Genomic DNA, 16,348 nt, shown 5'->3' with positions numbered 1-16,348 from the left:
CCTTTAAATGCCTATTCATTTACATTCTTTCAAATAACAGCTCAGTGAGGTTCTCCAGTCTGATGGCAAAAGGTAACTGAGTGCAGTCATTTATCTTTAAACTGCTCAACTGTGCCCTTCTTCGTGTTCTTGTTAATAATGCCAGGTCTCCTAAGAGCTATATTTCATGCAATTTCATCGCATATGCTTTTTTGTTTGACCTTATCTGCTGTTTCCTTGGGGGGGGGAAGCTGAAATACCAACCTACCTTAATTAAAACCTTGGTCTCAAAGATATTACTATGTGTTTTTATTAAGTAAATAATGAAAGCACTTAATCATGTCTCTGCTTTGTCCTGGCTTTTGTAATTTAGAAGTGGTGACACTGAGTTTTAAAGCAACTCTGCAAAGGTGTAGACAAATCCATGTGTCTGTTTGCAGCTTTCAGTGAATCATAGAGCTTTTCCTTAGTACCCAGGATGTTGCATGTTTGCCATACAGATGAGATAGAAGGGTTTAAATACTGGTTTAGTGCCCTTTGTGAAGAGAAATATCTTAAGATTGGTACATTATTAAAGGTACAACGTGTTACCACTTCAGAAAGCGAGAGTACATCTTTCTCCCCTGAGAGAGTGACCATTTTTGAAACTCCTAAATTATTTCTAGTCCTTGTCTATTGCAGCTGGAATTTAGAATGGACAAAAGGATTATTTATCAAAGACAAAATCAAGTGAGTCTTTCTTTTTGTGGTTGCACAGGAAGTGGAAAGGAAGGTATGAATTTCACATGTGATGCGAAATGTTACTTTCCACATTTCTTACTCACATACACACAATCACATGCTAGGCTCCTTAAATACAACTGAGTGCTGACCTTTTTCTGTGAGTCTGTAAACAAATGTGTTGCTGATTGGATAACACCATGCTCAGGAAACTTGGGTATGTTTAGTGGAGTTAAAAAGAACCAGAATCCTAATATGCTACTGATGATAATCTTCAGAGTCCTAGTTTAAAGAGCTGCAGTTGTGCAGCTCCAGCTATGCAGAGGAGTGTTAAAATCTCCGCTGTTGTGATCATTTGAGGAATATTTGCAACATTTTGTATATTTGGTAAAAATAACTAGAAGGCCATCAATTAAAAAAGTGTTTTTATCTTGCACAATTTGAAACTACTGGTATGATTAGTGTCCAGAGTTAGAGAAAATTATCAGAATCCCCACACAGACTCCTGCAAACCTCACTGCAGGGATGCAGCACCTTTGAAGATAAAAGGTACCTTTTAGTGAAAAAATATAACTATTGTAAGCTATCTATTTGATAGGTCTTCTGGGTAAGGCTGAGGGCCTGGGTCTTAGGATGGAGTAGTTGGGTATCTATTTTGCTGCTGTATATGCTGACTGATATGCTAATTTTTGTGTGTGTTATGCTGATGGGTGGAATCTTTACATGGATTATCTGTAAAATTGTTGTCAAGACACCTCAGGCTCAAGTATGGGCTTTTTTTATTGTGTATATGAAATCCAAATAAATAAATATATATCAACATGCCAATATATTTAGAAGGTAGTAAACCACTACACAATTATCCTTCCAGTTCACGAAGTGTCAAAATTTACACCCACAAACTGTCTGAGACACCGTGCAGTTGGATACAAATATTCAGTCTAACACGGCAGAGAAGGCAGATTCATTTGGAGCAGATTGAACATCTGCAGCAGGTCTGGTTTTCAGCAAATCCGAAAGGCATCCCTGGATTTTAGATCTAAGATTAAACTACAAAATTTTTCACAAGGCCTGTTGAATTCCTGTTCAAATCTACAAGATGTAGTTTAAGGCTTCAGATACATACTGGAAATGCCACATCAGCATGGAGACATTAATTAGTACAGCTTCTGTAGGAGCATTCCAAACTACAGTCATTCTGGAGGGAGTCTAAAATCAGAATTAGCTTAATTTTACAGTCAGATTTTGATGAAACTTGCCAAGCTCATTACCAACTACATAAGGGAAAAAAGGTTTCCAAAAAGCCATCAAAGTCTATTACATAATTCTGGAAAGAGTGAAACCACTCTGAACATAATATGTGGGAGCAGTGTACAAGAAAATTGCTTTTCTTTGTAAGAATTGCATGTGTATCAGTCTTTTTTAGAACTGTGTGTGGACTAGATACCTTGCCTCTTTCTTCAGGTCTCTACGCAATACAGCTCTGAATCAAGGAAATCTCTATTATAGGCTGACAATTGCCATGCTCCAGAACTGGGAAGGAAAAGGGCTTCCTGTCTTACTCTCCTACCTGTTATCTCCTTAGAAGACACAGTATGAATAGGAATTTTCTGTGCACTGATTTATTTACCCTTTGGGATGCCATCTTGGGGTGCCCAGAACTGTCAATTACCTGTTACCCCTTGCTACCCCTTGCCTCAACAAGAGAGAGACTTGCTTGTTCTTAATTGGTTGTCAGCTCCCTAACATCACCAGCTTGTTAGCTAACCAACCAAGCTCCTCAGGCCTCTGCCAGCTCTCACTTTCCTTTGCAGGTTAACAATAGGCATATCCCCTATCCATGAGCCCCTCTGAAAGTGCCCCCTTGTAGCGTGTCCAGCCCCCTCACTGGACACTCACAGAAATTACCAAGGGAAGAGAATACACACAGCTTGATTGCTGCAACTCAGGATCAGCTCCTTTATAACATCACAGCATGTGATATATTTATAGTGAAACAATCCTAAATTGATCATCAAAGATTAAGATTTAAGTGATAGTGAGTAAGGTTAATAAGTGGAAACAGAAATGATTACAGATAAAACAAAAAGTAGAATGTGCATCTCAGAGTCTAAACTTAACTTTAACAGCTAAAATCCTTGTCTAAGATAGTTTCTCACCTAAAACAATCTCCTAGTATCATCAACCCACGTGGCTGGGATCCACCATTTATGGCTGCAAAAAGCACCTTCTTTTTGCTCTCTCAGCGAAAGGTAAAAGGTGCTGTCCCTATCCTCCAGTTATAGTCCAATAAACCTTTGAAGAACTCTTCTAGGTAAAGCTCTTTTCCCCCTGCTGTTCTTCCCTTCTTTTTGACTTCCCATCCGCCCTGCTGACTTGTATGTAAATAGGGCTTCCATTGTTTTGGCTTACAATACTGAATCTGCAGATAGGTGATGAATATACATCCCCTTGTCTGGCAAAACTAGTTTTTCACCTCTGCTGCATGGTAACACCTTGATACAAACTATAAGGACATATTATCAGTATATAGACATAACATTTTAAATATCATCTGTACATACATTCCACAGAGATAATAATGACCAGCATGATCTTGGCTTTCATTTAAGATCTCCCATGGCATTCTTTATAGATCAGTATTATGACATCAGTGTGTGGGGTGTAATGTCAGGCCGGTAAGAGGGCTACCGTTACAGAACAGTGACCCCTTTGCCAGGTGGCATTGAAGAGTTCTTAGGGATACAAACCCTTCTGTATGCGTTTGCGCATTTTCATCCTGTCGCAGGGATAACTGTTTACTGTAGATAGATAGTAACAAGTATATTAGTCATTGTTGTGTCTTGTCATGTGTTTTGTGTCATGATGGTCTTTACACTGTATTTCTATTCAAGTTGGTGACTGCAGTATTGAGTCATAGTGCTGCCATGGCCTTGGCCTTCTGTAACTACAAACTCAGTACAAGAATTATAAGGTTCCATTGTTAGGGGGCAGATTTGCAGCCGCACTTACCCTTAGATACTACCCATGTCAGCTTTTGTGTTGTTTGTTTTTTATTTAATTTTTAAAACAGCCTAACAAAACCTGGGAATTTTCAAGATGATGGTGACAGAGGGTGAAGGGAGGGAGCAAGGGAAGAAAGATTGTAGCACCATCGGGTGCTCCTCAGAAGCTCCATTTTACAGTGGGGCTAGGCGGTGTGGGATCAGGGAGCTGCAACAATGTCCCTGGTGGCTCCCCCTCTCGTCTTTGTCCAGTGAAGGACAATTTAGGAAGTAGATGCATTGTTGTTTATTATCACTGAAATCTCTCTCACACATCTCAATGATCCTTGTCATCGGAAGTTTAGGGATGTAATAAGTGCTAAATGGCCAACCCCAATTTTCATAGATTTTACGGCCTGAAGAGACTGATCATCTAGTCTGATGATCTCTTTTTACCTTTGTCTGCTAAACTAAAGAGCTGTCTACTATCAGAAATCTCTTCCCCATGTAGGTACCTATGGACTTTAATCAAGTTGCATAATGATAAAGAAAGGCGAGTGATACGGACCAAGCTGGAATGTTTGGTAAAATAGGCTCATTTGAACAACATGCATTTTAATACAAGCTACATCTGAGTCTTCTCTTGGATAAACTAAGTAGCTTGTGCTCCTTCAGTCTGTCTCTGTATAAAAGGCACGTTTTTCAGACCTCAAACCATTTTTGTTGCTCTTTCCCTTTCCAGCTTTTCAACAACCTTTTTGAAGTGTGGGCACCAGAACTGGACATAGTAATCCAGTAATGGTCTTATTAATTCCATATACAGAGGTAATGCCACCTCCAGCTTGATATTTTCCTGCTTATGCACCCGAGGGTTACATTTGCTCTCTTAGCTACAGCATTGCACTGACAGCTCATGTTCTGTCCGTTATCTATCATGACCCCTACGTCCTTTTCAGTGTCCTTGTATTCCAGGATACAGTCCTCTGTCTTTTGTAAGTGTGACCTTTACATTCTTTGTTCCTAGAGGTACGACCTTGCATTTAGTCGTATTAAAATGCGTGTTGTTCAGACAAGCCCAAGTGATCCAGCTTGGCCTGGATTACTGACCTGTCATTATTTACTACTCCACAATTTTGGTATCATCTGCAAATTTTACCAGCAATGATTTTATATTTTCTTCTAGATCATTGATAAAGATATTGAATAGCATTCGGCCATGAACAGATCCCTTCTCGAACTCAGTAGGAAAAATAAACAAAACAAAAACTCCACTAGGATGAAGATCCCCATGTGCTAACGAGAGAAAGCTCTGCCATCAACATAATTAAACCATCCCCGGTGAGCGGCAGTAGCTATGTCAGCGGAAGAATCTGTCCCACCGACATAGCACTGTCCACACTACCACTTTTGCTGGTGAAACTTATGTCGCTCGGGGCGGTTTCACACCCCTGAGTGACATATGTTTTGTCCACATAAGTGGCAGTGTAGACATGGCCTAAGCAGTGTGTTGATATACTTATAAAACTACCCTGCTGACCTTTGTCTGAATTCTGAATCTAGGAATAAGGAAAGAGTCCTTCCAAACAGGGTCATGCTACTCATAAAGGATGTCCACGAAGACCAGTTGAGCACCAAACTTGCTTACGTTGCTGGCAGAGGCGTGAGACCACTGCATTTTATCTTTTAAGCTCTGTAGCCTCATTAAGAAATTAAAACATTCATGTAGTCTGTCTCCCTCTGGGATGTTTACGTTATCTGACTGTCAGCATGGTGATATGGGCCATAAGGATTCAGAGAATTACCTCAACAGCATGACAGCCTCTTCCATTTAGGCTGGAAACCAAGGCTCCTTTTCCCTCTGAGGCATTCATTGAAATTCCATGCACGGTTCATTCCTCTGGTTGTTTAACAATGTCTCTCATGTTTGCCCTGATTTTAAAAATCCTCCTTTGTAGCAGAGATAGCATGGAGCAGGATGATATAATTGGAGTAAAGAGGCCCTGGAGCTTGCTGTAATGGGATGGTTCATCTGATGTGTATTGCCATTAGAAAATAACCCACGTATGTATGTTCTCAGGGGACAGCAAAGAGGCTTTTAAGGATTACACTTTATGTAGTATGAAAGCTAATGAGCAAAAGAGCAAGTCTGAAGAAAAACTACTGCTGCAAAAGGCATGGTTCCATTTCTTGTCCTTTACTGATCTCCTGGAACCCATCCAGTTTGAATACGCTCTCTTCTACCCTGTAATGTGATACTTTTCGGGCAGTACAGTCAATTTCTGGTCCCATTTTCACAACACTGTGGTCTTTTTCATTTTCATCTAAAAATAAATCGCACGCCAAAGCATGGCCACAGGGAATGCAGGATTGAAACTGCTGCTGTATGCAAAAATAAATAGTACTGTAGGATAGTAATCTCTGATATTCCATCCCCCTGTTCTCCCCCCCCCCAAAGAAAAGATTTGCTAGGATAATGTAGTTGCATGATCTCACTGAGAAGGTGATAAAATAAAGCTCTGTTATAGAGAGAATGAAATATCCCATTTTCACCCTTTCCTCATGCCATAGCCCACCTGGCCAGTGTGCAGTAAGGGGATGCAGACACCAACCCACAGCAGTGAACACTGAACAAGAGAGGGAACCATCCCAGCTGTGCAAGTTGTGCCAATCCACAAATGCAAAACTTTTGTGTCATTTACACATCCATGAGGGGGAATTCAAGCTGAAACTTACCTAGTAAGTTTTGCAAAGGACATGGTTTCCTTGAAGATGAACATGGGAAAGATTCATAGGTGATGTGCAAGGGGGTATCATTTACATGTAAGTAAATGCGTAGAAGGGGGCTCAGATTGGAGTAACGTACATGCTGATGGACCCAAAGTTACACTAATATATACCCTTAGGCTCTTCCACAGAACTTCTGAATGTCTTGTATGTGTCAGACAGAGACTAGCTGTCTGTCAGCATATGAATTCAGGTATTTTATTTCTATCTTGTTTTCCTGGAACAAATGTATTTTTATTGCCATTAGAATGAAAATCTGATTCTCAATTTAAGTTTGAATCCTCCGTGTTTTCTCTTTGGTGCTTGTAATGCAAGATCATATTCCACACTTACAAAAAACAACGTACAGTGTAATGCCCTTTAAGGCCGCAAGGCCACAAAAGTAGTGGTAGGTTTTAATGGTTTTTCATAGCAGCAGTGTTGCTTTCAAGCTTGATGCAGATTCTCTTTGTGATGTGGTGGCCCAGCATTCCCACCTTGACACCTTGCCTGAGAGTGTGAAGTGGAAACAGAAAAAAAGACGATAAGGGACCAATATTTCAGAATCACGAACACCATAATTTTGAGAGAGTGTGATGCTAAGGATTCCCACATTAAATTGTTTGTCCTGCAATATGTTGGTTTTTCTGTGGGGCTCATAACCACAATGCTGTATCTGAGTGCTACAGATACATTAGTAAATGGATCCTCACGGTGCCCCTAGGATTTAGGGAAGAGTTTAATTCCCATTTTACAGATGAGGAACTGTAGCACTGTGAGATTAAATGATTTACCCAAGGTCACACAGGATATCTTTGACAGGGCTGAGACCAGAACCCAGATCTTCTGAGTCCCAGTCCAAAGTCTTCACCCCATAGTATAAAATAATCATTTCCTGATGCCAGGCTTGTATAAATACTGAAGAAGCATCTCTGTGGTTGAGCATCTTCAATTAAGATGAAGACTTTGTGTATTGTCTTTTTCATGGTAATAAAAAATACTATCTCTCTCTGCCAAATTTGAAATCCATAGCTGAGTATCTAATTGCCATGGCGGTGTATTGCATTTGTTTCATGCTGTGTAGCAGTTCCTGATGTCTTGACACACAAAAGGTCTGCCAAGAGAGAGTGAAAAATAGATGTGTTTTCAAAAGGAAAAACACATAAATGCCATATTGTTCCCTTAATCCATGCAAACAGCTCCAGCTGGAATCAATGGAAGTTGTACATGCATATCAAGAGCACACTTTAGCCTTTTCAAATAAATTTTTTAATGGGCTAGATCACAGTCATACACATTTATTCTGGGAGCAGGATATAGGATCTGATCCAACTCCCAAGGAAGTCAATGAGATTTAAATCAAGCCCATGTAGAATATCCCAGGAGCAACAAAATAAATCTTGGTGAAGCAAGCATCTTTTTTCCACTGCCTCTCATCACCAGCACTACCCCAAAACTGCGGTATTTTTGGACTTCTAGTTGTTGTCTTCTCTGGGAATAAGACCCATTAAAATGCTACGTTTTCTGTGTACCTAGTCAAACATTCAATAATGCAGTGAAATCCTAGCATTCAAACAAAAGTCATTTGAATACGTGTTACTGTAGAAAAATATATATAGCCAAAGGGTGTGAAAATTCTCCCCCCAACCCCAGTTCTTTTGCTGAAGCAGCAAACCATCTAGCCTGGTAAATCTAATTTTCTACAATGTTTGCATCTTGCTCATGAATCTTGCTATGAATTAAGGAACTTACTTTGTTTAACGTCCCTTATCCATCTGTACAGCTGTCAATCACTATTCACTTTGCTAGTTTCATTATGCTTGTTACATCTGAGTACGTATGGGCTCCCTGTGTTTGTGCATGTATCTAACATGTGAAAAGGCCAAATTCTGCCCTTGGACAAAAGCAAGCGGCTTCCATTGAGTTACATTGCATGCCTTTGAGTTGGAGTCCTAAATAAGGAGTTTGATTTTGGTAAAGAATGGCGCCAGCTACTGGGGTTCTGCATTATGGCGTGTTGTGTGACATCTATAATATTCGCAAAAAGAAAAGGAGTACTTGTGGCACCTTAGAGACTAACACATTTATTTGAGCATAAGCTTTCGTGAGCCACAGCTCACTTCATCGGATGTATTCGATGAAATGAGCTGTAGCTCACGAAAGCTTATGCTCAAATAAATGTGTTAGTCTCTAAGGTGCCACAAGTACTCCTTTTCTTTTGCAGATACAGACTAACACAGCTGCTACTCTGAAACCATCCATAATATTGTTATAGCCAAGAGGATATGAACTGTTTAATAAAAACAACCAATAAGCTCAGTATTAATTTAGAGTTAGATGGTGGCCAGCCTCTCTGCATGTCCACAAGAGAGAGCAATAGCCATCCTGAAGGACTCATCCCCCCTACATATAACCTACAGGAGCCTGCAGGCTAGACAGTGCTGTTCTTCTGTAAGGATTCTAGGAAGCGGTACACACACTCCAAGCTCCAGGAGACACTGCTCCTGATTCTCATTTACATTAAGTCTTCTGTACTCCATTCTAAGAATGAGAAGGGGCCAAAAAGTTGTCTAGATTACATTCCTCCTCACTTTGAAGCTCCTTTGCACTATGAGAGCAGTGTAAAGAGACCTTAGTGTAAATGAGAATCAGGTCCACTGTGTGTCTCAGTGAAGCAGTATGACTTAGCTCTGCCCCCCAACTCAGAGTGGCAGCTGGAAGATGTAAAAGTGCCCTTAAATAGGAGAAATTGCTTAATCTAAATATTGAGTAGGTATAATGGTAAAAATTACAGAGTATAGAATAGGAATCAGCTGTGCTATCCAGGGGATCTCATCTCTGCCCTGTCCGTCATCTTCCTCCCCCCCCATCACCGTCCTCTGTGCATTCCCTTACCTATCATAAGCAGTGGTAATCCATGCTTATTACTAAGTGTACTTTACTGCTGATGTAGTGGTGAATTTTATGTATGGATTTTGCTAGGGCAGAGGTTATGAGGTACAGAATTCCGGTGGGATGATTCCCGTATATTCTGCATAAGAATAGATTCACAGTGGTTCCACATCACAGTAAGTTGAAGTCAAGATTTAACAAGTGTCCTTACCTACCACTGAGTTCATTCAGTCAGTGGAAATAGACCAAATCAGTTGTACAACTAGAAGTAAAAACACATACGAATAGTTCATGAGTAACTACAGCTGTATATAGCTGTGGTAATCCATAGTATTTTTGAGGGATAACAGAAGGTTTTCCTTTGTTTGACCCCAGTTATCTAAGGCACCAGTTGCCTTACTGTATAGGTGTGTCATATTGCTACCTGATGTCCTCTTCCTGCAATCTCTTTCCTACTCCTACTATAAGCTGTCATCATGATCCACAGTTGACTGCCTCTGCAGAGTAGACTTGAATTATGATGGTACTTTGGGGAAAACAGGTGAATTAAAATGAATTAATTCTGCTCCCACCTTTAAGTGATTCCACATGTTTTAGCTCCGTCCTTCAAATCCCAGATGTGTAATGCTTGGCTTTTTAATGGATGACATCACCCCAAATAAGGGATATGCAGGGGCAGAAGAGGATGTGAAACACACACACATATGTCTTGAGCAAACTCAGTTTCAGTGTTTCACATTTATGATGTTGATAATTTACAGGACTGGGCAATATGCTGACATCAGGTTTGTGTGGAAAAGCAGCAAATTAGAGTCTAATAATCCCAGTGCATTTGAGAGAGATATGATGCTATATTCCAGCCAAATTAATTTGTCACCCAGGGAATTAATTCTTTTTCATCAAGTTAGATTTACTGGAAATGGTGATCTCATATCTATTGGGAAAACATTTTCCCTGGGCAGCAAGCCAAAAATTCTGGTCAGAGGTGCCATACGTTTCTCCTGTATAAAAACCTTCAGAGGAAAGCTATCAGCATACGATGATGTGGCATATACAGTGCTGTTGGTTACTTTATATTTCTTTATATAATCAAGAAATGCCCAGATGATGATTTCCAATTTGTGGAGTATAATGAAAAATGCATTGTATTCATGAATATAAATTGAGCAGATGTGACACTTATATTGTCACATGAAAATAACTCTTATTTGCCTGAAGTATGCTTATTCAGAGACGACCACCACAAAGTAGAGAGTGCTGTGCTATGCATAACTGAATGTTAAACAACAAAACTAGAGAGGAAGAAGTATTGTTAAGGAAAAATAAGCTCAGATTTACAACTTACCTTTGCTGAAGATATATTGTAGGGCTGGAATCCTTCTATGTTCTTCACACCTGGTTTCTGTGCAACATGTCCACCCACCTCCAATTTCTGTCTTTACTGCAGGCAGGCCCCCTGTCTTCAATAAAACTCCCCAGTCCCTTTATTTAAATGGTACCAGTGAAACCACTGACAGTGGCACATGCTATCTCCTAAGACCGCCACAGCTGGTTCTCTTCCTTCTCTCCTTCCCATGCCAAACTGGTCTGTAAGCTGCTGCTCACTACAGTGCCCTCAGCCCCACGCACTTCATCGTAAAGGGACAGCACATTACAAAAGGAGCAGTCCCCATTCGAAATTTTCAAACCTATCACATTGTGGTAGCTTTGCATGCAAAGCTGATAGTAACTGAAAGCAGAAGTCATTTTTCCTCTCTCTCTATGCTGCCGTTCTTGGTCAGTTGTACCTTGGCTTTATTTACACTGGAGCAAAGTGAAGAACCCCAGATAGTGCCTGGCTTGAAATTATTAGCAAATTCTCTTTCCTAGGCACTGAATAAGTCACTAGGACAAAATATGAGCATCAACATGCACTAGCCATAAATTAGAGGCAACCTTATAATGACAAACCTCATAAGGAAGCAGAGGTGTGTGTGTGTAGTGATAAAAATTTTCCCATTCTCACTTCCGGTAGTATCTTCACACTTTGTTAGAGATTTGATGGCTCACGGAATAGATAACACTACAAGGAGCCTTTCACCTTTAATGACAGGTTTGAGAGTAGCAGCCGTGTTAGTCTGTCTCTGCAAAAGAAAAGCAGTACTTGTGGCACCTTAGAGACTAACAAATTTATTTGAGCATAAGCTTTCGTGAGCTACAGCTCACTTCACGAAAGCCTATGCTCAGATAAATTTGTTAGTCTCTAAGGTGCCACAAATCCTCCTTTTCTTTTCACCCGTAAGTCATTGTTTAGGAGCCAGCACAAGAGCACAAACCTCCGTCCTTATTTAGGCAAAAACTTCCATTAACTTCAATGGAAATGTTGCCTGAGCGAGGACTTTGTGATTAGATACTAAAGATGAAATCCTGACTCCCTTTAAGTCGACGGGATTTTTGCCATTGAATTCAGTGGGTCTAGGATTTAACTCTAAGTAGCCAAAAGTCATTAAAAACTTATGTCTGTTTAGGGTCTTATGTCAAATGCTGTGGTTTCAGCTAACTGTCCCTCACGGATGTCTCTGGCTCAGGATTGAAGAACATTAGCTGGACAGTGTAGGGAAACTCACACTGTCATTGCTCATGATGCCCCTGTTCTATGTCTAAATACAGTACTTTACCTTCCAGAACTGTCAATTTGCATCTGTTCCTGAGTGTTATATTCACTTAGATTTTTATGTCTGGCAGTGGTTCTCTCAAAGGGGATGAGATTGCACAGGACGTGATGGGATAACCTGTTTTTTTTAAACAGGGCTTTAGTTTTGCTTCCGTGAACAATGATTCATAGCCAAGTGAAAATGATTGTTTTTTCCAGGTTATCAGCCTGTCTTGACTAATCAGCAACAAGGGTTCCAAGGACTCATGGGAATGCAGCAACCTTCCCAAAGTCAGAACCTGATGAATAATCAGCAGGGAAATCAGGTGCAAGGCATGATGGTTCAGTATCCAGCCATGTCGTCTTATCAGGTACTTACAAGCTATACTGAATTTCTCTCTTTGAAAATATATACTTACAGTAAATGATAGTGTCATGTCATGGAGGTGAGCTGTCTTTATTTAGTCTTTTAAAATATTTCTTTGCCTCTATCTGGCTTCAGGCCTCGTTATGCACTTGTCTGGCTCAAATCTAGTGCACTCTACATGCTGTCTTTAACCTTCCTTGTACTTCCGTTTTCATTCTACATTAGACTGCGTTGATGTGATCATTATGTTAATTATGGTCGAACTGATCAGCACTGCATTGGATATAAAGGAAGACTTGGTTCCTTCCCTGAGGAGCTGGAATTAGAAAGTGAGAGAGAGAATATGAGAGAAATTGTTTTGTTCGTCCCTAGGCCAATGCAAGATTGTTCCCTACCATGCATATGAGTCCTTTGTCTAATCCAGTTTTAAATTACTCCTCTGTGGAGAGGGATGCTGGAACATTTTGTATAGGAGGGGTGCTGAGAACCACTGAACCAAACTGTAAACCCTGTATATAATGAAATCCACTTCAAGCCAGGGATTGCGACAGCACCCCTCATTCCAGCACCTATGTCTGTGGAGGCTCCTGCCATATCATAAGGGGACACTGTCCCAGAATCAAACAGACTTTACGCTATGTGTACTGGTAGACAGAACAGCCATACGGAATTATGATTGTTAGACTTTGAGAAGAAAGGCGATAACTTGATTTTAAACAGATTTCTTGACTCCCAGCTTCAGCTAGATTGATTTGAAGTACCACGAGAGCTTGTGTGGTGACGAGAGGGCCTATGCTTCTATTTTCCACTAGTTCCTAGAAAACCAAAGGAAGATTAATTCCTTTTAAAATATATGGTGGTTGCGAGGCCTCTCGTCTTTTCCATAGTCTGTTCCTATTGCCTAAAGTGTAAAGATAAGTCTGCTGGAAATGCGGGTGAGAGGAGGAGATGGGGGGGGCGGAATGAGTGTTTGGTAGAAATTGTTTTTCTGTCCTTTAGCCCCAGGTTTGTGGGTAAATGACCCCTTGCTTGCGTTAAAGACAGAAGTGTGAGATAATATAAGTGTAGCCTATAAGTGGATCCTTTGCACGCAGTGATCCTGAAAAATTTTGGTCCAGCTAGGATCTGACAATGCTGCATATTAGTAGGTTGATCAACCTCAGTGTTATAGTGCAGCAGCTTTGAAAATTTCAGCCAGTATCTTTAACCCCTTCAAATTACAGTTACACAATACAGTGGTGATAGAAATGGGCTAACATAGGAACCTTTTATCAACCTGTCGTGGGGTCTGCTCACAGTTAGTACGCTTCCTCCTCGTGATTCCCAGTCCAACACCTCCTTTCTGCCTCTCACCGCACGCCCTGACTTCTCTTCCTGGCTCACAGCGAGGCAAGATGGTCTGTGTTCATGGCTTAGCCCTCTGCCCGAGTCGCATGCAATGTTCCCTCTAATTTTTCCCACCCATGTGTGGCCGAGATGTGGAGTGTGGGAGGGGGCTCAGGGCTGGGGCAGAGGGTTGAGGTGCGGGGGACTGAGGGCTCCAGCTGGGAATGAGGGGTTTGGGGTACAGTGGGGCTCCCCGGGGCTACAATGGGAAGAGAGGACCCCCGCAACTCTCTCTCCCCGTAGCAGCCCCTGGGCTGGTGGGGAGAGGAGCCTCTTCCCTGGCCACGGCAGGGCCAGGCTGGGTTGGGGCTAGAGGAGGGGCCCCTGTCCGCCAGCCATGGCAGGGCCAGGCTGGGTCAGGCCCAGGTGCCTTTCCCCCGGCCGTGGCAAGGAAGGGGCCAGGAGAGGGATGCCCATCCCCCAGCCGCAGCAGGTTCAGGCCAGGCTAGGTTGGGGGACGGGTGCCTGTCCCCTGGCTGCGGCAGGGCTGGGTTGGGTTGTGGCCAGGGGAGGGGCACCATGGCAGGTCCAGGTTTGGGGAGAGGCATCTCTTCCCCACTGCAGCCCTGAGCATCTGCGCCACGCAGCTTAGAGGGAACTTAGGTCACATATGTCCTCCCATTCTGGGGCATCAAAGTCTCATCTCTACAAAGAGGCTCAGGCAGTCTTCCCATTCACTTCTTCAGTGGCTGGTAGGGGAACCCAGGCCCACTCTCTACTCCAGGTTTCAGGTCAGGGATCCTTTAATTAGCAGCCAAGGTCTGTTCATTTCTGGTCCTTATTACCTTTCCCCAGAGCCTTTCCTTACCTTCTGGCTTCCCTACTTCTCCGGGTTTACCAGCCCGCAAACCCCCTCTTCCCAGGGAGTAACTGCAGGCTACTTTGACCCTGTAGCCCCCAAACACTTCACCCAGAAAGTGACTGCAGACTACTCTGTAGCCAACTTCCTGCTTTTATAAGCCCAGTCCAGCTTATTCCTCCTCAGCTGGGTGCCCTCATTATTCAGTCAGGGGATGACTTAAGTCACTTGATCCCCTTCAGTTATGGCCTGTCTGGTTAACTGGCCCCTTTCTTAGTCTACATTAACCCATTCAGGGCAAGTGAGGGGTGAAAACCTCATTGAACAAAACCTTCCTCCTTTTAGCCTCCCACCTGAACTTAGATAAAATAGAAAGAGGATTCATAATACTCCTGTTTTTCCTAATATAAGGATGAGACATGTCACCAAAACCTTTTGTCCATGTGCAAAGAGAACAGAAGTTCATTTAGAATCACACCTGGTTTTGCAAACACAAAACCCAACAGATGAGATTTTGGCTCAACAGAAACAAAATGACTTGTGGGCTTGATTCTCCACTACTCTCCTGCTCTGCTCAGGAACAGAGGAGAAGAAGAAGTGATTTGCAGCTGGCCAGCCCTGGCATAAGTTAAAGCAACAAACTTGCATCACTGATGTAAAACTCCTGGGGACCACCAGTTTTACATCAGCAGAGATTTTCCAGCTGCTTTACATTCATTTTATACTGCATAAGCAGTACAAAATGAACTTGGTGGACCAGTGCTTCTTCCTCAACCCATGGCTATGATATGCCCTGTAAAATACATTGGATATGCAAATCAAAATAAAAGGGAACGGGCAATTCGGAATACACTGGGGATATTTTAATTCATTTGGATCTAATTTGCCAATTTGTTTTTCATATACTGTCTTCTAGGTGCCAATGACGCAGGGTTCTCAAGGACTGCCACAACAATCATATCAACAACCAATCATGCTACCGAATCAATCAGGTCAAGGAACAATTACAGCCACTGGAATGCCTGTTTACTGTAATGTCATACCTCCCACCCCACAGAACAACTTAAGGTTGATTGCCCCACACTGCCCCTCCAGTAACGTTCCAGTTATCGCTGCCAGCTGCAGGACAAACTGTGCAAGTATTAACAGTACAGGGTGGCAGGTCAAGTACTGATACTGCGGCTTAGTGTGGATATACAAGGATAGCGGTGCATTATTTGACAAATAACTCATGGCCTTCAAGTGAAGAGGAGCACAACAGGATAATCAGTTGGGGACATACGTACTGACAGTGCTCAAGCGATTGCTGCTGGAATTCTGTAAAAAAAAAAAATAAATTAAAAAGATGTTTGCTGGTTAATGGTGCATATTTTGTCATGTCTGCTAGGTATGCCTTTATAGCTTAGCTAGTGACATGAATTCACTGAGGTAAGATTTTTTCCTACCACTGAACACCACTGTGTAGATTGTAATATCCCTGATTCGAATTAGTTTTGTACTTTGTGTTGAGTTTGTGGAGCTAAAAGTATTTAAAAAAATATATAATAAAATCACATTGTACCAAAGCTGTAATGGAAATTTAAAAAAACAAAAAAAGAATTGCTGAATGGAAGGAATAATTTATATACATTATAGAGGTTTTTTTATGGATATATACTGTATTGTAGTGTTTAATCACAATAAAGCTATTTGACCTCATGGAGAAAGGTCATGTTTCTACCACCTGTTTGTTCTCCTCTCTCTTTTTGAATGTCATTCTCCTTTGTTTTTTGTGTTGCCTGATTTCTGGTCTAATTAATGGGAAAGCTGTTTAATGATGGGCATGC

General features: G+C 41.6%; 1 protein-coding gene across 8 annotated transcripts in view; it reads left to right on the top strand.

Annotated features, from left to right (window-relative positions):
- ARPP21 (cAMP regulated phosphoprotein 21) overlaps positions 1–16,137 on the top strand; it is a 173,389-nt gene extending 157,252 nt beyond the window's left edge. For 4 of the 8 annotated variants that reach the window (XM_084618483.1, XM_084618485.1, XM_084618484.1 and 1 more), the window contains exons 20-21: positions 12,190–12,341; positions 15,439–16,136. In XM_084618483.1, the coding sequence (XP_084474609.1) occupies positions 12,190–12,341; positions 15,439–15,696 (410 nt within the window). In that variant the 3' untranslated portion in view covers positions 15,697–16,136. Of the gene's footprint in view, positions 1–12,189; positions 12,342–15,438 lie in introns of those variants that run through there. The other 4 variants (XM_084618487.1, XM_084618488.1, XM_084618489.1 and 1 more) reach the window with 4 other exon arrangements.
- The last annotated feature ends 211 nt before the right edge of the window (positions 16,138–16,348 follow it).

This window comes from Lepidochelys olivacea, assembly GCF_965140295.1.
Source record: "Lepidochelys olivacea isolate rLepOli2 genome assembly, chromosome: 2".
In the NCBI taxonomy this organism is placed as follows: domain Eukaryota; kingdom Metazoa; phylum Chordata; order Testudines; family Cheloniidae; genus Lepidochelys; species Lepidochelys olivacea.
Note: the sequence above shows the minus strand (reverse complement) of the source record. Positions and strands in the feature narration are given on the sequence as shown.